The sequence below is a fragment of the Balaenoptera musculus genome, chromosome 8 (genome assembly GCF_009873245.2).
Source record: "Balaenoptera musculus isolate JJ_BM4_2016_0621 chromosome 8, mBalMus1.pri.v3, whole genome shotgun sequence".
NCBI lineage: Eukaryota > Metazoa > Chordata > Mammalia > Artiodactyla > Balaenopteridae > Balaenoptera > Balaenoptera musculus.
Window position 1 is genome coordinate 13,775,486 of NC_045792.1, and position 20,536 is coordinate 13,796,021.

General features: G+C 45.8%; 3 protein-coding genes, 1 long non-coding RNA gene and 1 pseudogene across 7 annotated transcripts; 2 read left to right on the forward strand and 3 right to left on the reverse strand.

Moving 5' to 3' along the window:
• Positions 1-464: 464 nt before the first annotated feature.
• Positions 465-3,454, reverse strand: TRAPPC4 (trafficking protein particle complex 4). Its single transcript, XM_036859874.1, has 5 exons — positions 2,938-3,454; positions 2,600-2,774; positions 1,877-1,980; positions 1,105-1,231; positions 465-823 (listed from the first exon to the last, which is right to left on the reverse strand). Exons 1-5 carry the CDS (start codon positions 3,110-3,112, stop codon positions 745-747), a joined length of 660 nt encoding a protein of 219 aa, XP_036715769.1. The 5' UTR covers positions 3,113-3,454; the 3' UTR covers positions 465-744.
• A 43-nt stretch (positions 3,455-3,497) lies between these two features.
• Positions 3,498-5,328, forward strand: RPS25 (ribosomal protein S25). Its single transcript, XM_036859875.1, has 5 exons — positions 3,498-3,624; positions 3,867-3,962; positions 4,512-4,695; positions 5,085-5,183; positions 5,282-5,328. The coding sequence occupies exons 1-4, from the start codon at positions 3,622-3,624 to the stop codon at positions 5,177-5,179; spliced, it is 378 nt and encodes a 125-aa protein (XP_036715770.1). The 5' UTR covers positions 3,498-3,621; the 3' UTR covers positions 5,180-5,183; positions 5,282-5,328.
• On the reverse strand, positions 5,298-13,763 carry CENATAC (centrosomal AT-AC splicing factor). 4 transcript variants are annotated; one of them, XM_036859871.1, is made up of 11 exons: positions 13,586-13,763; positions 13,281-13,444; positions 12,768-12,866; positions 9,326-9,392; positions 9,185-9,247; positions 8,786-8,850; positions 8,528-8,633; positions 7,492-7,522; positions 5,793-5,882; positions 5,588-5,720; positions 5,298-5,504 (listed from the first exon to the last, which is right to left on the reverse strand). In XM_036859871.1, exons 1-11 carry the CDS (start codon positions 13,703-13,705, stop codon positions 5,441-5,443), a joined length of 1,002 nt encoding a protein of 333 aa, XP_036715766.1. In that variant the 5' UTR covers positions 13,706-13,763; the 3' UTR covers positions 5,298-5,440. The 4 variants fall into 4 exon arrangements, with proteins under 4 accessions (XP_036715766.1, XP_036715765.1, XP_036715768.1 ...); XM_036859870.1 differs by having other exon boundaries at positions 5,375-5,504; positions 8,528-8,850; positions 9,157-9,247; positions 13,586-13,744; XM_036859873.1 differs by lacking the exons at positions 5,298-5,504; positions 7,492-7,522 and having other exon boundaries at positions 5,600-5,720; positions 8,528-8,850; positions 9,157-9,247; positions 13,586-13,744.
• LOC118898993 lies at positions 9,329-11,276 on the reverse strand (annotated as a pseudogene).
• An 87-nt stretch (positions 13,764-13,850) lies between the features above and the next one.
• Positions 13,851-19,286, forward strand: LOC118898927. Its single transcript, XR_005020858.1, has 4 exons — positions 13,851-13,928; positions 15,558-15,618; positions 16,482-16,542; positions 18,338-19,286. It is a non-coding gene; the product is annotated as an uncharacterized LOC118898927 (long non-coding RNA).
• Positions 19,287-20,536: the final 1,250 nt, after the last annotated feature.

Genomic DNA, 20,536 nt, shown 5'->3' on the forward strand with positions numbered 1-20,536 from the left:
GGCAGGTTAAGTAATTTGATGGAGGGAGATAACAGTGTAGTCAGAAAGCCTGGGTTCAAACTCAGTCCGCTGGTAACTAGCTTTGAGACTTTGCGGCAGAGAGTTTGTACAGTGCTTGCTGAATCTCATCTGTAATAGAAACAGAATGTACCCCCTGAGGTAAGGGAGAGGATTAAGTGAGATAAAGCAGTAAAACGTGGCTATAAGCACTTGATAAATATTCCATCATCATTTTCATTATCGTCACCACCACCATACCCACCACCTAGGAAGTCAGTAGCAGTTCTGGAACTAGGACCAAGGCTCCTGATTCAAAGTCCCATGTTCATTCATTCACTTAATGAACATTTATTTGTTTTGTTTTCTACTAGAACATAGTATCTCATTTTCCCAGAATTCCCTTATCATTCCTGTCTCCCCTCCTGAGGCTTTTTCCCCAAACCATCAATTAGGATAGCAAACACTGAGATCAAAGGAATGTTTATTATAGCATTTATGGGCCTACCTCCTCCATAAATAATCTGTACAGAGTTGGGAAGTAGGACCATAATAGATACAGGAGGAAAGAGAGCATGGTATTAAGGCTCGGGCATTGGTACATGTCATCAGGCTCAGCAACCTCCCATTTTCAAGTGCACTAACAAATGCCGCTGGGATCTCCATCGGAGTGGAAACAGCAGGACCCCTGTTGCAGGATCTCTCAAGAATATGCGGGGAGTGGGGGGGGTCCACTGCAGGTTCAGCCTAAGACCCAGGTCCAAAAGTTCCAGCCTTCTCTGCCACCTCCAGGGCTAACTTCAGGTTCTGGTCAAACAGCTCACACCTAGGCCAGACCCAGGAAGCACAAATAAGGACAAAGTGTGAGGCCTGGCTCTCTCCCCACCTTGGGTGCAGAGGCAGAGCCAGTGGAAACTCTGCTTGAAGAAGGACATAAACCCCAAGGAAAGTCTTTAGTTTCTCCAAAAAATAAATAAGTAAAAGGCTAGTTACTTTTGTTTTATTTAAAAATAACTCTACTACACTTCAAAATGACATTGGGGAAAAGCACACAGGGAGGGGGAACAAGGAGGCTTTGACCAGAAGCTGGGAAGTGGGACCACATACCTGATGGGCATTTCCAGGGAGTAAAATGGATTCTTCAGGGCAAAGTCTGAGTAAATCTCATAAATCTTTCGGAGAAGAGAATCTATCCCAGCCTGCCTAGGATCCGCCAGCACCACAAACTTTATCCCTGGAGAGGGACCAGGAATGATTACCAAAGGGTAGAGAATGCAGCAAATAATGCTGTCCTTTGTTTGTACAGCACTTTCATATGCCCACTTAAATTTTATCCTTATTGCTACATAAAGCACGAAAAGCAAGATTTTGAATCTACAGGTGAGAGCAGAGAAGTGAAATGACTTTGTTGCATCACCCAGCTGACTGAGTGACCAGGCTTTGGGTTCTAGCTCTGTCGCTTACTTCTGGCCTGGGGGCCCCTCAGCAGAAAGTGCCAGGCAAGGAACAAACTCAGGCAGTTTTCAATGATCTGCCTTCAGGGAGTGATGCAATGACAGTCACGATCCAAAGGCCATTTCCATTTCGCATTCAAATTTCATTTTGGAACAACACACCTTCCAAAACGTGTGCAACATGAGATAACATTAAGGTGAGTTTATCTGTGGACAGGATAACCAAGGCTGAGCATGCTCAGTGGCATGGACAAAACCGGCGTCAGATTAAATATTGGCTTTAGATTCACAAAACAAGTAACTGTCTGTGCAGTTGTCCCAGAAAAGGCTAACCAACACTCCCTTGCTTACCAAACCCAACTTGGGTCAATCGCTTCTCCCAACCTGCCCCATCGCATCCCCTTGGCCTATCTAGAGGTGCGTACCTGTCAGTGTCTGGAAGCAGTGCAGTTTGAATGTGTCTGTCTCCAGCATCTCAATGCCTGAGCTGCCCTGTTCAGGAGACAGCTGGGAGCCGATTGCGAACAGCCTATTTGCAAAGGAGGCAAAGTTGGGAATGCACCTCATTGCTATAAGGGAGAAGTGCTTCTCGAACTTTTCCACTGAAATTACCCTTATCTTCTGAAGAGTTCAAATTACAGCTTGAGAGAGTCAGAAGCAGCAGTGTGAACTGCCTGGCAGCAGTATCAAAATTTCTTAAAAATTCATTTTAATTCTGCATGTATTTTACATTCATACTTTCCTACAAAACATTGTACATTGAAAACTTTGGGTGAAATTAACACTCTGGGACTATGTACCACGTTTACTCACCCCATAACTATGCATATCCAGTACATCTCATACCATAATTGACAGCAAGAAAAGATCTTAAAGATCATTTAGCTCAATTGCCTTACTTTAAAGATGAAGAAACTTAAGACTCAGAAAAGAGGTGACTTAGGCAAACAAAATCACACCACTGCCAGCATTACCTACAGCCTAGTCATGCTGGATCAATTCTTTTCATGACACAAGAACTGACGATTTAGAAGGAGAAAGGTAAGCACCGCCGCTCAGGAAGTCTCTGAGCGCAGAACCACACTAATCCAGCCAGTCTATGAGCCAAGTGCAGACCGACAAAATCTAGGAAGGCTTGTGAGACTTACGAGTGGAACATGGAGGCCAGCATGAGCTTCTCATTGGAGGTGAGGCGAGGCCGGCCGAATCGAATGGACACCGGGTAGTTAGCAGGGTTGCCCAGGTACTCCAGCACCTCTTTCCCATCGGCCGTGTACTTGCCGCTCACGTCCACACCATTGATGGCCAGCACTGCGTGGCCCACTGCAGAGCCGAGGCTAAGCGTCAACGAAGCCTCAGCTTGGGGATCCCGCCAAGGGGACAATGGACCCGGCCCCAACTCCTCACCCCCTCCGCCCCCCGCCCAAAGACACCTGCCCACAACGGCGGCACTGGGCCCCGCCCTCCGGGCCCGAGCCTAACCCACCCCGGATGCCGTCGCGCTGGCCGAAGGCAACCAACACACGCTCGTCATGCAGTTTGAGCAGCAGATCAAGCGGGTAACTGAAAGTTTTCTCAGCCTCGGCCCGTGGCGCGTAGCTGTCCAACTGGTAAATGAGGCCTCCAGCTTTGTTCACCACAAACACACTGAAAATCGCCATTGCTGTCGCCGCGACTGCGGGATTGCCTCCCCCTCCCGGCTCCGCCCCGGAACCGCAGCACAGGACCTGCCCCTGGCGCCCCGGCCGCGCTTCCCCTCTCGACCCCGGAGCGCGGCCCGCTGCGGCGCTTGCGCACTTGGAGCACGCCTGGCTGTCAGTAATGCCGGGAAGTTAGTTGTCGGGATCTAGAAAATTGTTTTCCGTCCCTTTTCCCCGGTTTTTAGTGTCAGGAAACAGCAACGTGTGACTGCCTCACAACTAGCCGCAAAATGCAAAAGGTAGGGGCAGCCTCAAGTGCCTCCGGCTGCGGGATGAGGTCACACTGCCCACAGCCACTTCCGGGCCTGAGTCAGGCCTGAGCCTCCGGACTTCCTCCGCGCGGTCCCGCCCCTTGCCCCGGAAGCACTCGCTGCAGGCGGAGGTTTCTGGGTTTCTTCGCTAAACGCACTTCCTTTTTGTCCGACATCTTAGCGAAGGGAGGTGGTAGCAGTTCCTCTCTCGGCTTCGTTATGGTGAGCTCTGTTTGGGGTCAGCCGGCGTGGTTTTGGGAGCCGGCGGTGCCGGCGCGCATTTGGGGCGGCATCGGAGGAGGGCTCCCAGAACTGCCGGGCCGCGTGTCGAGGCGGGCGGGCTATTGCTTCCCCCATGTGCTCCGGCAGTGGGGTCTGCGCGGGGGTGGGGGGGTGGGGCGCAGGCGTAGGGGGAGCGTGGGGCTGCCTTGAGACCTGGCCGCATTCCCGCTTTTCTTCTGTAGCCGCCCAAGGATGACAAGAAGAAGAAAGATGCCGGAAAGTCGGCCAAGAAAGACAAAGACCCAGTGAACAAATCTGGGGGCAAGGCCAAAAAGAAGGTAGGAGTGAGTCGCTTGAACTGCGGGCGCCCGTCCCTTATCGATATATTAACTGACACCTAGCAGATGGCTTGTAAGGTTGTGGGGTCTAGAGTCAGGTTATTACAGCTTATGCTCTTATCACCATTCTGTTTTTTCTTCATTTGGAAAATGGGGTGATATATGCTGTTTGGAAATTTAACAGATGTGTACAGAGCATTTATTTTGATACGTAGCACATAGTGTTATTTTAATTGGTTCCTTGGGGCTCAGTCAGTATCCGAAAGTCTCAATAATAGGTTTTCCACCCCCCCCAACCAGATGTGTCTTTGATGCCGTTAACGACAACCAGGGTCTCTTTTTACTTTGAATTCTGGGTTTCTAATTATTTAAATCTTAATTTGCGGAGTGTCTGCAAATTCTGAATTTCATAGATCTCTGTAGGCCAAGGAATAGAGCCACTCTCTCAGTATAGCCGTAAAACCAAGTAACAATTCTTTGAGGCAGGTTGTTCAAGGAGGGAAGAACTGGAGCACTGATTTTTTTTTTTTTTTTTTTTTTGGTGAGCAGAAGTGGTCCAAAGGCAAAGTTCGGGACAAGCTCAATAACCTAGTTTTGTTTGACAAAGCAACATATGACAAACTCTGTAAAGAAGTTCCCAACTATAAGCTTATAACTCCAGCTGTCGTCTCTGAGAGACTGAAGATTCGTGGCTCCTTGGCCAGGGCAGCCCTGCAGGAGCTGCTTAGTAAAGGTGAGAGGGGTGTGTTGTACTGATTTGTATGCTTTTGCACCTTAAATTGGCCTGACCGTGTTAGCCATCTTAAATGCAATAGGTGGTTGTTAGTAATGTAATTCTAACATGTTACCTAGGTTATTGGTTAGTGCCCAATAATGGAAACAGTGATTTTCAAGTTATAGTGTAGTGCTGTGAAGGTGGCCATCCCAAGAGCAGGTGGTGAGTCCCTTGTTTTAAAAAGGTAAGTCAAATTAGATTATAACCAAGAAATGTAGGCATGTTTCCTGAACTCATGCTTAAATTCAACATTTCTGTTTTGGGATGGGATGTAAAACAAATATTTCTAGTGTCTGATTAAGTATTTCATAGTACTACTGTGTGAAAAATTTATAATTTCTTTCTAGGACTTATTAAACTGGTTTCAAAGCACAGAGCCCAAGTAATTTACACCAGAAATACCAAGGGTGGAGATGCTCCAGCTGCTGGTGAAGATGCATGAACAGGTGAGCAAGAACCCAGGGGTTCATGGTGTAGGAAGTATGCATTCCTTCACAAGGCTCTATAGTTCTGATTCTTGAATTTTTTTTTTTTTTTTTTACAGGTCCCACCAGCTGTATATTTTGAAAAATAAAACTTTATTAAATCAAATAAGTGGGCATGTCTGTTTCCTAAGAAAGGCAGTTACAAAGGATAATAGTAGGTATCGGTTTGTTCATTTGGCTTTGAGCATTACAGTGGTTGAAAATGTATTAGGAAACCATTAACTTTTCTTTCTACGTGGCTGCTGTTTGTTTCTTGCTGCGGCTTCAGTTTTGAATTGATGCCTGAAAAGAAATGAAGGGTTAGCAGGACGAAGGGTGAGATCTCCAAGGGGGAGTGGGTTGGGGTCCTGACACTGGGCCCATACCTGGATTGCCAGCGGCGTCCATTATTCCAGACCCGGCCAAAAGAGGGCAGCCAGCCTGCACTGGTACTGGAGTTATGATCAAAGTTGGCCCCAACTCTGTCTGGTGGGAGTTTCTTCAATTTCTGTTTTTCCTCTACAATAAGCAGTTTTATTTCAGTAGGAAGACTTAAAGAACCCATCACCATTTCTGAATTAATTAACTTACTTTCTTTGAGAAACTCTTCATAGGAGGGTCCTATTTGTTGGTTCCCAGAGCTACAGTCCTCATCTTGGACCATCCAGGGAGGTGTGGCACCTGGAAAAGGAAGACCCTTTAAGCAGAAATCAAAGCACTTAGAAAAAGTTTTTAACCTTCAGGCTATTGTGGAACATACCTAGCTATAAGTTCCTGCCTAACTGAAAACTATAAATGTTCGTAAACAAAATCCAGGAATTCTGGACCATGGGAAGTTGAGGGGCCTAGGCTAATTTAAAAGGTGCTGATACTTAATAAGCTGTATTGAGGCATGACTGACATAAGACAAACTACACACATTTAAAGCATACAATTTGAAATGTTTGGGGTGAAATCATCACCACCATGTATCCTTGTGCCCCTTTAAAATATTTTCTAGCACACCTTCCTTATACCCCTTTTCCCAGGCAACCACCGATGTGCTTTCTGTTGCTATAGGTTAGTTTGCATTTTCTGTAATTTTGTATAAATGGAATATATTATGTACCCTTGTGTGCCTTTTAGCATAGTTACTTTGAGGTTTTTGTGTTACGCGTGTTTTCAATTGTTCCTTCTTTGTTATTGAGTATTTTTTGAAGTGTTCATTTGCTGAGGCACATTGAGATTTTTTTTCAACTTTGTAAGAAACTGCCAAACTGTTTTCCAAAGTAGTTATGCCATTTTGCATTCCCACCAGCAGTGTATGAGAGTTCCTGCATATATAAATGGTCAGTCTTTAGCCTTTTTAAATTTTTTGGCCACACCACGTGTCATGTGGTATTGTTCCCCAACCAGGGATTGAAGCCGTGCCCCCTGCATTGAGAGTGCGGAGCCTTAACCACTGGACCGCCAGGGAGGTCCCTAGTTTTAGCCATTTTGATGAGCGTCTTTTTATACGCCTTTATTGAGTGTTGAGAGGTTTTCATATATTGAGAATACACATCCTTTATTAGATGCTGCTTTACTTTGGAAAAACGTAAGTTTATTATGCTAAAGTTTGTAATCTTCCATTTTTCAAGCAAAGTATTTTTTCTCTTAGTTGAAATACAAGGAGACAAGTGGCTGTAGCATGGCTAATGCCATGGTGGGCACTGTGTAGGGTATAGAAATTTCTCTGGCCCTCAATTGCAACGAGTTTTATTTTTAAAATTTATTTTATTGAAGTATAGTTGATTTACAATGTTGTGTTAATTTCTGCTATACAGCAAAGTGACTCAGTTATATGTGTACTCTTTTTCACATTCTTTCCCATAATAGTTTACCACAGGATATTAAATATAGTTCCCTGTGCTATACAGTAGGACCTTGTTGTTTAGTTTATACTCTTTTTATTTTCACTCTTAAGTGTATTATTTCAAAAAAATTTTTAACACACACTTATATAGTGGTTGAACAAAAACCCTTACAAGAATTACCACGTCTGACATTTTCTAACTTTTAAAACACCTTAGATCTGAAAGTTAAAAAAAAAAAAAATCCGGTAAGCAGGTGAATGTACATCTGTTACTTTCCTGAGTTACTCAGATGCATTTGACATACGTGTCTTCGATACTCTTCTACCAGTGAAAGGCCTAGAACTCAAGTGTGTCTCAAAGATCCCAAGTTCACTGACGGTGCTGTATCTTAATCAACTTTATTCTCTTAAAAAAAAAGCTTCTTACAGTTTGAGAAACATTGCTGTGGGTCTCACCTGAGTGGATGTTACCAATTCCTGGTGTATCCTGTAGTTGGAAATGGGGGGAAAAATCATAAGAAAGCCAAGAGATGATAGGATACTCATAGCCTAGAGGAAGAAATTTTACAGGAGGTGGATGGAACCACTGCCATGATGCTAGTTCCGCACTGGGTTGATGTTAAATCTTACAGAGCACAGTAAATCACTGAAAGACGGTCTTGCCCTCACCAGACTCAAGGTCTTAGTAGCAGAAATGTCCAAAAATAAGTGCCAACTAGATGGTAAGTAAACGAAACCCTTTTCTTAGCATACATACTACTGGGAAAGAGAATTAAGTATGAATTATACAAATTACATTCACAGCTTTTTACATGGGGCTACATATATTTATAACAGTTTTCCATGAAAAAGTGACATTCGAGCTAAGAGCTGAAGGAAGGTGAGGGTTAAGTAGATGATGAGGGAAGGAAAGCATATCATTTAAGACAATGGCAATTACATGTTCAAAAGCGAGAGGAGCACAGTGCAGCTGGAGGATAGAATGTAAGAAAGCAGGTGATGCGATTATTTTCTGTTGTGTTTGGGACAAGGTGGCAGTAGTAGGAATTGTTCGAAGGTAGAAAATGGTAGAGACCAGCTTGTATTCAGGGGATAAAATAGATAAGACATACTCATTGAGGGAATGTGAAAAATGAAAGAAAGGAGGGGATAAGAATCTGTAACTACAGTTAATGGAAACACAGGAGTGGTAGGGGTTAGCTTCAGGTACCTGCGGGGTATCTATAAATGTCCCGTATTGAGCTGGAACTATGAATTCTGCACAGCATGAGATTTAGGAGTTGGTACTCCTATGTGGCAGTTGGGGCAGTGGATAAGATCACCATGGAGGGTGAGGAAAAAGTCTAGGAACGTGATACTATGGGACAGGGCAGCAAGAGGGAAAAGCCTGCTAAGACAGGAATGGCCAGAATACACAGAAAAGCCAGGAGAGACGGGTGTCCTGGGAACTGAGGGGGCATTGGCCCTTTCCCAACTTTCGTATCCATTGTACCTGATGGCCAATGAATGTCAGAGGTTGTCCTGTCTCCATCCAGTCAAGCTCTGGGGCTGGTGGCAGGTCCACATATGAGGGCTGCTGTGAGGTGGAGGCTACTTGGCTGAAAAAGACAAACAGGAGCCAGGCTGGCAGACAAGGTCCTTGAGCCATGAGGATAGCAAAGATGAGATTTGTTCCCTTTTCCCAGCCAGAGTTACAGAATGTTCTAAGAGATGTCAGAACTCTCAATAAGAGGTTTCCTAACAATCTTACCTGTTTGTCCCGTTCCAGCTTCCAGGTGCCGAAGAGCCCTCTTCTGGGTCTGGCACTGTCTGAGGCTGAGTTTGATTCAGGAAAAATAAATGTGTCTAGGATGCTTAAGAATTTGCCTAGGCCATGCTCCCACCCTCCAGACGTAAACAAATTGAGATACTGAGGGTACTGCCCATATCTTGCAAACTTCCCTCCCTCCCTCCCTCCCAGCCTGGCCCACATCATCTCCACTGACAAAGGCCTGCCCCCTGGTGGGCAGGTAGGGGAATTAAGCCGAGCTGATGAAGCATGGAGTCCATGAATTCTCCTAAGAAGAGCTGGTAGGTGAAATGTTGGACCTGGGAGAAGCAGGAATCAGTGGATTTGGATACTGCGCTGGCTCCTCCGAGGGAAACCAACCTCTAAGACAGACCGAACCACCTCCTGCCGGCTGTGCTCCACCTCACGGATCTGAGCTGCCATCTGTGGGAGGGAGGCTGCTTAGATAGGTACAAAATGGTGGGGGGGCTGGGTCCTTCAGAGGCCTTTCCTTTAACTCACCTCTTTAATCACTTCATCCTCTTTTTCCTCATAGGAATCCAGACTTTTCACCATGGACTTCTTGAATCTAAAAAGAAAAAGGGCAAGTCCCTGCCAGTTGTGAAAAGATCCTCAGTAGATCATTTTTCTCTGAATTTTGAGTAGTGTCAAACTCCCAGAAACAAAATAGTACAGTGAACACCCAAGTACCTCTCCCCCAGATTCACTGTTAACATTTTGCCATACTGGCTCCAGTTCGCTTATAAACACATTTCTTTTCTGCCAAGAACATGAGACTTAATTCTAAATTTTTCAGCATGCATCTCCTGGGAACAGGAACAGCCTATGAAACCATTATCATACTTAAGAAAATCAATTTCCTTTTCTTGATGTCCAAATTGTCCCATATTTGGGACAACAATATATTTGCAGTTGTTTTTATCCTACAATACAAAGGTATCCAAATAACATCAATGCTGCTATCAACAATAAGACTACTAAGCAAAGCTCAAGATTTCTTTGCAGTTCATTAGTCCTCAGAAAACCTTCGAAGGGTGTACAGTCAGATTTTTGTGTTCAAGTGTTACTTGAATTATTCTTTTGTCATTGTTATCAATTGATGTATAATTAATATAACTGTCTTTGCCTAATTTTATTATTATTTTTTGAAAATATAACTAAAGGACATTTATTTGTTTTTCACTAAGACTTTGTCTTGAGGACATAACTAAACCGCGTCACCACCCCCCACCCCAATTTGAAGAAGGGTCAGTACAGTGAATGTTACAGCAGATACGAACAGTTTGAAGGACTGGAACCAACAGTAACTGACAAAAACCAGCTTCCATCTAAATCATCATAAAAATGTTTTAAGTTAAAAAAAAAAGGGAGGGGGAGAAGGAGGCAAAAGGGGTTTCAGATTGAACAAGATCCTCACATTTCATCTAATACATTCAACCCTGGCTAGTGTATACCAAAATGGAAACCGGATTACTATAATACAAAACTTCTACTACAGCACTCTGTACACACCTGTGTTCCAAGCCCACCCCCATCCCCCTAATGCTTCCAAACTCAACTGTTTCCCGGCCTGTTGACGAAGGAGCATATAGATCTCTTTAATCCAGTCTTTGTTATAAGGCTGGTATGTCTGGGTATCAGCTCGGTAAACAAGGCAGCTGAGGTCTTCCAGGTCATCAATAAAATCAAATAACTGACTGATATCATACGTGATAGAGGGGCTGTTGGGACTCACTCTCTTCAGATGTTCTTCATACATTTTACAAACACCTTCCATGCATTCATTCACAGATTAATAGCATAAGTTCTGCCTTCGGGCCTCTTGGTAGGCTGTACCAGCAAAATGGTGTGAGACATGGTGCCAAACTCTTGCTGCAGCCGCTGCTGACTACTATGCCGACTCCGCCACCGCACACGAGCTTATAGCCTTTTTGCCTAATTTTAGTATGTAAAACATTTATGTAGGGGAACGGCTCTATCAAGGTGCCCTGGCAGCCTTGCACGTATCCTTACAGGCAAAGCATTGAACTGCAGCTTAGAGTTTTGGCTGAAGGTCTGCGTGATCCTCCTCGAACACAAGAGGACGGGAGGCCTGAAAGGAACTGCTAGGAGGCCATCTCCCACTCGTCTCCCCTATCTCTCATGGGAGACCATTATGAAAGTTTCTCATCAACTCCCAGTTCTGATGGGGTATGGGACTTTGTGCTCTCAGATGAGAGCTGTACATATAAAGCACGTAGCTGCAGTCTAGACTTGGCTCCCCAGCAAAAATACCGCACAGCTCACACTGCAGTCATCCAGCCCTATTTGTATCAGTATGGTCCTTTTTGGTGTGTTGGACAACCTGGGAAGCTGGCACTTTGGGCTTACTCTTTTCACTGCCTATGTAACAAACTGCTTGAATCTAAAAGCTCACTGGGACTTTCCTGGTGGTCCAGTGGTTAGGAATCTCCCTTCCAATGCAGGGAACTTGGGTTTGATCCCTGGTCGGGGAACTAAGATCCCACATGCTACAGGGCAACTAAGCCCACACGCTGCAACTACTGAGCCCACACGCTCTGGAGCCTGCGCGCACCAGAACTAGAGAGAAGCCTGTATGCTGCAATGAAGACCCTGCATGCCAGAACTAAGACCCGATGCAGCCAAATAACTAAAAAGACTAATCTTTAAAAATAATGATTAGGGCTTCCCTGGTGGCGCAGTGGTTAAGAATCCGCCTGCCAATGCAGGGGACACGGGTTTGAGCCCTGGTCCGGGAAGATCCCACGTGCCGCGGAGCAACTAAGCCTGTGTGCCACAACTACTGAGCCTGCGCTCTAGAGCCTGCGAGCCACAGCTACTGAAGCCTGCACACCTAGAGCCTGTGCTCCGCAACAAGAGAAGCCACCGTAATGAGAAGCCCGCGCCCTGCAATGAAGAGTAGCCCCGACTCGCCCCAACTAGAGAAAGCCTGCGCGCGGCAACAAAGACCAGACGCAGCCAAAAATAAAATTATTTATTAAAAAAAAAAAAGTTAAAAAAATAATAAAAGTGGCTCATTGTATCTTTACTGGTCAAATCAGTCAGGCTTGGCCTGGCCTTGTCTTGTGTGAGCTTGAAATTCATAAAGCTCAAAAGTCAAACTATATTTAAATAAAAAGTTCAAAGAGTCCATCCTCATAATTCTCAATTATAACCTTTGCTGCTCAACTATCCTTTATTCACCCACCAAAAACTATATGGAGCTGAGCCAGGGTGTGAGGAGTGAGTGGCCTCAGTTTCTTACCTCCTCCCAGTCTGAACCACAGATTTTAAGGCAAGGTGGTGGGATTTAGGCATTTCTTATTTCCTCATTATTCTCCATACTGGGTAGAGAGAAATAACAAACACCATGTGTTTTCTTAACTTTGGCTTTGGGATCCCCTTGGGTTCCACACTCCACAATCTCAATATGGTCCCAATAAAAGTGATGATGTGAGGCTGCCTGAGTCCTCTCCCTGAGGCAGGCAGGGCTCACTCCCTCTCTGTGCTGTCCAGCCTCCTGCACTCCAGTTCCTGGGGGTCCTCTGAGGCCAGTTAAAATAGAGTCTAAAACTATGAAAAGTGGGCACTGGGTGAGCACCAGTTTCTTGCACACTATAAAAAGCATCTTCTCCTAAAGAACCTTAGTAGTTTCTGTGTCATACATTTAAGTAGTTGATTATGGTCAGCTTTAATTATACACTATGCTCTATTTGCTAAATACATTATAAATCCACCCCCCCCAACTAGACTATAAACCTTTCAAGGACTCTCATATTTCTTTTGTGTCCAATATGGTGCCTAGGATAATGAGTGCTACAAAGACAACTGTTACTAATGAAGTCCTTACTAAACTTCCCAAGTAGTAGAGGAAGCTCCAGTACCTGACACAGGCCCAGAGAATCCACACTCTGCTACTTCATCATGTGAAGTAGTGACTTACCGTGCATAATCCTGGGGGGAGATCAAAAACTTCTCTTTCATCTGGAACTCAGCCTTGTTCTCCCACCAGAATCTGTTGGTTGCTTTCTTGTGTTCTGGACTGAGAATGGAAAGGACAAGTAATCTCAATGATAGATTACAGAATATTACACAGATATCTAGGCATTAGATAAATAATGCAAACTGACATCTGGGTTTCTGTCTCTGGGCAAGGCTGAGAGAAGAATACTGATAGTAGTCTCTTCAAGATCTCCAGTCTCCCCCTTCCAATAAAAATCTGAGAGGAAGTGATGGGAGGGAACCTTGATTGAGCAAGCTGCCCAGCTGACTTTCCCAGCTAGACCACCAACACCACTGGGACCATGGCAGCCGTAAGCCCGCTACCCTCAAGGCTGACAATGCCTACAAGATGACTCAATCAAATCACAAAAGCGTTCTTCCTCTCACCCACCCTAAACTCTCCCTCCCACAAATGTACACGACTGTTGTATGCGGCTCCCGGCCCGGCGCTCACCTGGCCAGATGCTCCAGCAGCCCCCCATGCAGCACGGTCAGGTTTCCGTGGCTCAGGTGTTTCCTCACCTCACAGCCGCAGCACAGGCACCAGCAGCACCGCTCGTGCTCGGGCACGAAACGCTCCACCTGAGCGGCGCGGACGGCCTTGCGGGCGGCCTCCACCTGCCGCGGAGAGAGTACCAAAGGGAAGAGGCTAAGTAGGACCCCGGCGGACCCCCAGATCCCACCCCCTCGGGCCCTCACAGCCCCGCCCGCATTCCCGCCCCGTCCTGTCCAGGGTTTCCTCCAGCCTCCCGTCCGCACCTGAGGCAGAAGCCGCTCCAAAGCCACCTTCAGCTGCCGCTGGTGCTTGCGACTGTAGACGTGTCCGCGGCCGCAGAAGAAGGTCTGGCGGCAAACTGTGCAGCGCTCCGCCGGCGCCATCTACCCAGGACTGGGGATCCGCGACGCGCAGCCGCTCCTTCGCCGTCCGGTGACCTCTGACCCCTCAGGGGCGGGGCGAACCCAGCGGCCCCCGCGGCCCCCAGCGGCCGGCAGGCGCCACTGCAAGTCCTTCTACGGTTGCGCGGGTTTTTCTCCGGGAACCCTCATTGCGCACAAATCCAGCCCGTCGCCAGTACCGCCAAATGCAGTCTGGCTGGAAAAGGTAAGGGAAAGGAGCGCACGCAACAGTTAGCGGGGACCGCGCACGTATCTGGACACTGACAAGGACCCGTAGAGACAATGTAACAAATCGTAACTAGTATTTATAGGGTGCTCAGTGGGGGTCCAGAGCTTTACCTTAACTACCTCAGGTAATCTTCCCAATAACCCTGTGTGGTGTCCTGTTATTACTGGCATTTTACAAGCGGGAAACTGAGGCGTGAAGGAGGAGGTAAGTCTGTGGAAGGTTGCACAGGTGTAAAGCGGCAGAGGCATTACCAGCAGGCTGTAGGGAACACAAGCTGAAGGCCTAATCTAACACCTAATCACGCTCATACCCCACAGGGGTGATCTGAACGTTGCTCCTGTAAAGCTGTAAAGGGAAAGCTATAAAGGGTGCAGAGTCATTGCTGAGGGTTAGCAGACATGTTTAATCTGTAAACGTCCTAAACTAGTGGAACTTTATTCTCTACAAGCCACTTCTCCCAGAGTCAACAGCCTTCCTGTCTGCCCTGCTCCCTTAGCACCTAAGGTGAATTGCTCCCTCCGAGGGCTGAAATCCCCAGACTGTGATCTCCACCCTAGAACTCCCTCCAAAAACCCTGGGGCCTGGCCCACACCTTAACTTATAGGATGTGCAAACAGAGCTGGCACAAAGTCCCCAGCTTCCCTTACATTTGTTACCTGTGCTGGTGCATTAACCTGAATGGGTTACAATGTCTGTGGGCATATCCAGTCAACTCTACATAATTCAGACCCAGAAAGTAGCCAGACTCCCCTTCAGATCTTGACTTCCTGATGGAGCTTCCCTTTAGACTCAGGCCTTTGCCAGATGTGATCCATTTTGATGACCTTGCAATTCTCAGTTCCTTGACCTCTCATCACTCCCCTGGCAGGGGTAATCCTGGACCTTGTCCACCAAAAATTGCTCCTTCTCTGAATTCAAACTCTGAAGTTCTACTCTGACCATCGTCTTCCATCCTCCCCTGTGGACTTACCTTCTATCTGGTCTTTAACTGCAGGGAGACCTCCATTCCTGAATATGAGTACTCTTATCCATTCACTTGGAAAATTATTCAGCATCTGCCAGCTACTAAATGTTTGCTCTAGGCCAGGTTTAAAAATTTAAAAACCTTTAAAATGTGGCCTCCCGGTCAGCAGCATCAGCATCTGGGAACTTGTTAGAAATGCAAATTCTTGGGCCCCACCCCAGACCTACTGAATAGGAAACTCTGGAGTGGGTCCCAGCAATCTGTAGTTTAATGAGCCCTTCAGGTGATTCTGATGCTCAGTCAAGTTTGAGAATCACTGGTCTAGGTCTTAGGTCCTCTTGACTTCGCTTTACCCACTGGATCCCAGGAATACTTCCACCACACTCTCATGGCAACATATTACTTCACTTGACCTACCAAGACCTCTCATTCTGTCACACCCCAACCATCCCATCTGTTTCCGTCATTTGTCCCAAAGCTGCTTTAGAGTAGTCTATACCATCTGCTTAAACTCCTAACTTTTCAGCCCTCTGTAATTTGGGTTTTGAAACTGTTTCCCTAAAGTCTTCCATTACTGAGTATTCATTCGGCTGCCATCTGAACTAGACTGTGTGAATGGAACTCAATTTCTTCCTCTTCAGATCATCCCGTTTTCATCCTCCCAGTGAATGATACCACTAAACTAAAGCCTGGAGTTTTGGGGTAAGTTATCTTTTTTTTTTTAATTTATTTTTATTTATTTATTTATTTATTTTTGGCTCTGTTGGGTCTTCGTTTCTGTGTGCAGGCTTTCTCTAGTTGTGGCGAGCGGGGGCTACTCTTCGTTGAGGGGCACGGGCTTCTCATTGTGGTGGCTTCTCTTGTTGCGGAGCATGGGCTCTAGGCGCACGGGCTTCACTAATTGTGGCTCGTGGGCTCTAGAGCGCAGGCTCAGTAGTTGTGGCGCACGGGCTTTGTTGCTCCACGGCCTGTGGGGTCTCCTGGACCAGGGAAGGGCTCGAATCGGTGTCCCCTGCATTGGCAGGCAGATTCTTAACCACTGCGCCCCCAGGGAAGTCCCCACGGTAAGTTTTCTTTGATACTCCCTTTCACTTAGTCCCCACATCCACCCTGTGCAAGCTGTCTTACTGGATTTCTGAGATGTCTAAAATCTGTTCTCCACCTTTTATACTCATAAACCATACCTTATTTCAATTCCCTACCTTTCTTGCTTAGATTCATGTAAAATCTTTCTGACTGGTTTCCAAGTGTCTGGTGTATTTCAGCTCCATTTATCCTCCACACGCTGGTCTTAAGGTAGTCTCTAAAATGACTTTCCTGATTAATTTAATATCTCTAAGTTGCCTTCAGGAAATATCTAAATTTCGCAACATGAATTTTACACTAAGTTTCCTAACCTCCTTTTCAGTCTTGTGTCCCACACTCCACCCCTCCACCCCCTCCTCCAGGCAATATTCCTGCAGTCCTGTTGCTCCTATGCACTTTAGCATCTCCAGCCCTTGGTTCCCTCTGCCTAGAATTTACTTCTTTCCAGCTCTGCCTGATAAATTCTTTCTATTATATAGGGCTCTGAAATATGAACTAGAATGGAATTTCCACAAGGCTGGTGACTTTGTCTGGAACATGGTAAGCTCTCAATCTATTCATAAGCTCTTAGATCAATTCATGATTGAATGAATGAAATGTCACCCTTTTTGTGAAGCCTATCAGAGTGGATCCTGCAGAATTAATTTTTCAATTTCAAGGTCCTTTGCTCATCCTCTTGTCGTTTTGTTTAGTAGTCAGTTGAAAACCCAATAGTTAAAAAGCTCTTCAAGTGCAGGGACTGTGTCTTTTTTTTTTTTTTTTTTTTTACTAAATAATACTCAGACCCACAGAACTGAGCTTTTCTTTTTTTTTTTTAAATTAATTAATTAATTAATTTATTTTTGGCTGTGTTGGGTCTTTGTTTCTGTGTGAGGGCTTTCTCCAGTTGCGGCGAGCGGGGCCACTCTTCAGCGCGGTGCGCGAGCCTCTCACTGTTGCAGCCTCTCGTTGCGGAGCACAGCTCCAGACGCGCAGGCTCAATAGTTGTGGCGCATGGGCCTAGCTGCTCCGCGGCACGTGGGATCTTCCCGGACCAGGGCTCGAATCAGTGTCCCCTGCATCGGCAGGCAGACTCTCAACCACTGCGCCACCAGAGAAGCCCAGGGACTGTGTCTTCATCATACCTGACTCAGTAGAACTAGCAGAAAGGGATCTTCTATGAATATTTCTCAAATTAAGTTAAAATCATCAAAACTCCAGGCACCCTGGTGTTAACATGCCCATGGGGTGGGAATCTGTGCTGGGAAGGAGCCTCAGAAGCATGCAGCTAACAGCCTGCTAATTATGTTGCAGGAAAGGGGACCCCTTCCAGGGCCCGAGAGTGGGCTCTTGTCTAACACTCGGAAATGAATTGTCTGAGGAGATACATGTACTGACGAAGCAAAAGACTTTATTGGGAAGGGGCACCCGGGTGGAGAGCAGCAGGGTAAGGGAACCCAGGAGAACTGCTCTGCCATGTGGCTCGCAGTCTCAGGTTTCATGGTAATGGGGTTAGTTTTCAGGGTTGTCTCTGGCCAGTCATCTTTCTTGGCCTATATTTGATCTGACTCAGGGTCCTTCCTGGTGGCGCGTGCATCTCTCAGCCAAGATGGATTCCAGTGCAAAGGATTCTGAGAGGTTGGCAGGACAATATTATGGGCTGGCATCGCCTCCCTCCTTTTGGCCCCTCCCAGATTCTCCTGGTTAGTTTTCGGTGGCAGCACCATGTTCCTTATTGGGAACTCGTGTTGTGAGACAACTCATGCAAGTGGTTATCATTGTGCCTGGCCAAGGTGGGTGGTATCAGTCAATGGTTCCCTAACAATTAGAGTATCAAACTACAAAATAGGCTAGTGGATAGCTTTATTTATTTAAAAATTCTAAAAAGTAATTTCTTATTAAAAAAGAAAAAAAAACCTGTACCGAAGCTATAAATCAGAAGAGGGACTTCCTTGGCGGTCCAGTGGCTAAGACTCTGCGCTCACAATGCCTGGGGCCCAGGTTCGATCTCTGGTCAGGGAACTATATCCCACGCCGCAACTAAAGATCCCGCGTGCTGCAACTAAGACCCAGCACAGCCAAATAAATAAATATTTTTAAAATAAATAAATAAATAAATAAACAGGGATTGGCCTCCATATCTTTTTGCCACCCGCCAATCCCCAAAGATGACTATTACTGTCTGATACCTGTTTTCTTCAAGACATTTTCTGTGCGTAGACAACGTACTGTTCCGCTACAGTTTGTTTTTTTAGCCCTAAAAATGTATTATGAATATCTTTCTACACCAGTACATTGAGTATGATTTAAATACCGTCTATATCCCCCTGACTCTCAAATGTATTTACGTCTTCAGCTCAGGCTTATCTTCTGAACTCCAGACTTACAACAATTATCAACTTGACGTAACCACCCTGATGTCTCACACATTCTAAACACAAAACTGCTCAAACCTGCTGCTCCTACACAGGCTTCCCCTCCTCATCATTCATCCAGTCATTCAAACCAGAAACCTCAGAGTCATTATTTTCTCCTCCTGCATCTAAGCAATACTGTTGACGTGTTGATTCTGCCTCCAAGCTATATCATCAAATCAGGCTGCTGCTCTCCATTTCTACTGCCACCTGGATTCTGCAGTCACCTCCCTACAGGCCTTCCTGCTTCCATGTTTGCCCCCTCCAAGCCACTTTCAATGAGTGGCTAAGCATCACTTAAAAAATAAAAGGGAGTTGGACTTCCCTGGTGGCACAGTGGTTAAGAATCTGCTTGCCAATGCAGGGGACATCACTTCCGGAGAAGAGCTAGCTGTTGTTTTCCAGACTTGAAAAGCAGACCCTGTGCTAACGTCTCCTGTGAGAAGTCTTCCCCAGTTCCTCTCACGCTAATTGCCCTCTTCTCTGTGCTTCCAGAGAACAAGGAATCTGCCTGTTAGGGAAGTTACTAGTGACAAGTCCTAGTAACAAACAAACAAACAAGCAAACAGAGCATTCTTACTACCTAATGGGCCCCATGCTAGGCTCTGGGGTTTGGACATGAACGGGACTTATTCCATTGTATTGTCCTCACTGGTTGCCAAGGTCACTGAGGGTGAGCGCCTCTGGGACAGGGACTGTATCTTATACGTTGCTTGGTTTGGTGGTTTTCTACTTCATCAGCCTTAACACCCTAGGAATGGAGCAAATACTCTGTAAGACCGTCTTTACCACCCTGAAATGAACCTTACTGATAAAATAACCTACCTACACATACTATTAAAAAAAAAATCAAACTGTAATGCTCTAACGGTAATACAACAGAAAAATAAAGGGAGAGAAATGTATAATAAAAATGTATTCTAATGGATAAACTATATATATTCTTTTTTATAAATTTATTTATTTATTTTTGGCTGTGTTGGGTCTTCGTTGCTGCACGTGGCTCTGGTTGCATCGAGCAGGGGCTACTCTTCGTTTCGGTGCGTGGGCTTCTCATTGCGGTGGCTTCTCTTGTTGTGGAGCATGGGCTTTAGGTGCACGGGCTTCAGTAGTTGTGGCTCACGGGCTGTAGTGCGCAGGCTCAGTAGTTGTGGCACACGGGCTTAGTTGCTCCGTGGCATGTGGGATCTTCCCAGACCAGGGCTCAAACCCGTGTCCCCTGCATTGGCAGGTGGATTCTTAACCACTGCGCCGCCAGGGAAGTCCAATAAACTATATTTGAAAATATGAGACAGTTAAAAATTTGTAGATACTTATTGTGAATAGCTTAAAGAGAAGTCATTCAAATGATTATTGAAAATACTTTTTTAAAAATGGATATAGAGCTATTCTGATTTTTTAATTTATTAATTAGTTTGCACCAGGTCTTAGTTGTGGCTCGCCGGCTCCTTAGTTGCGGCATGCGTGTGGGATCTAGTTCCCTGACCAGGGATCGAACCCGTGCCCCCTGCATTGGGAGTGCAGAGTCTTAACCACTGCGCCACCAGGGAAGTCCTGAAAATACTTTTTTCTGTATATTGGCTACCTTGAAATAGCTAAATATTTGTTTATACATGTAGAATCCCGATGATTACAACAAATACAAACAGACCAATACAGGCATGTGGTATTGGTGAGTTAAATACCAGAGCAGCTTTGCTGTCAGTGAAGTGATTTTCCGAAATGGCAAACAACTCTCAGAAAACTTCCAAACTAAAAAAAGTACAGTCTTCCTTCACTTTACATAAGAGTTGCATTCCTGGAAAATTCAGTATATAATAAAACAACACAACAAATACTTTCTGCTTAGGTGTAAAACCGGGTTAGGTTCTTGGCTCAGCTCATTCTCAATGGCCTTCAGTATGAGGCTCAGCTCTTTAAGGTGAGACACTGCCTCCTGCACTGACACTTGACACTCCTGGGCCTGCCAGTCCCCCACATCCTTGCGGCAACCATAGGGCCAGTGAGAGCCCCTGGCCTAGCACTGCTTTTGGTGCATATTCCAGAATGAATGCAAAGCTGGAGCGGGTAGAGCAGAGGTGGTTGTGGTGACGGACAAGTGACTAGGGCGAGACTGCATGTCTGTTACCAAAAACGTGCAA

Bases quoted from the DNA above. Each gene is read 5' to 3' on its own strand.
- TRAPPC4 (XM_036859874.1), bottom strand. From the start codon at position 3,112: ATGGCGATTTTCAGTGTGTTTGTGGTGAACAAAGCTGGAGGCCTCATT. The intron at 1,981-2,599 runs GTAAGTCTCACA...CTTTGCAAATAG, and splicing joins CTGGCCTCCATGTTCCACTC to GCTGTTCGCAATCGGCTCCC. The intron at 824-1,104 runs GTATGTGGTCCC...GGTCTGGCCTAG, and splicing joins TCCCTGGAAATGCCCATCAG to GTGTGAGCTGTTTGACCAGA.
- RPS25 (XM_036859875.1), top strand. The intron at 3,963-4,511 runs GTAGGAGTGAGT...TTTGGTGAGCAG, and splicing joins GGGGCAAGGCCAAAAAGAAG to AAGTGGTCCAAAGGCAAAGT. The intron at 4,696-5,084 runs GTGAGAGGGGTG...ATTTCTTTCTAG, and splicing joins GCAGGAGCTGCTTAGTAAAG to GACTTATTAAACTGGTTTCA.
- CENATAC (XM_036859870.1), bottom strand. From the start codon at position 13,705: ATGGCGCCGGCGGAGCGCTGCACAGTTTGCCGCCAGACCTTCTTCTGC. The intron at 13,445-13,585 runs GTGCGGACGGGA...TCTCCGCGGCAG, and splicing joins TGGAGCGGCTTCTGCCTCAG to GTGGAGGCCGCCCGCAAGGC. The intron at 8,851-9,156 runs GTATCCAAATCC...AATCAAACTCAG, and splicing joins CCCTCGGAGGAGCCAGCGCA to CCTCAGACAGTGCCAGACCC.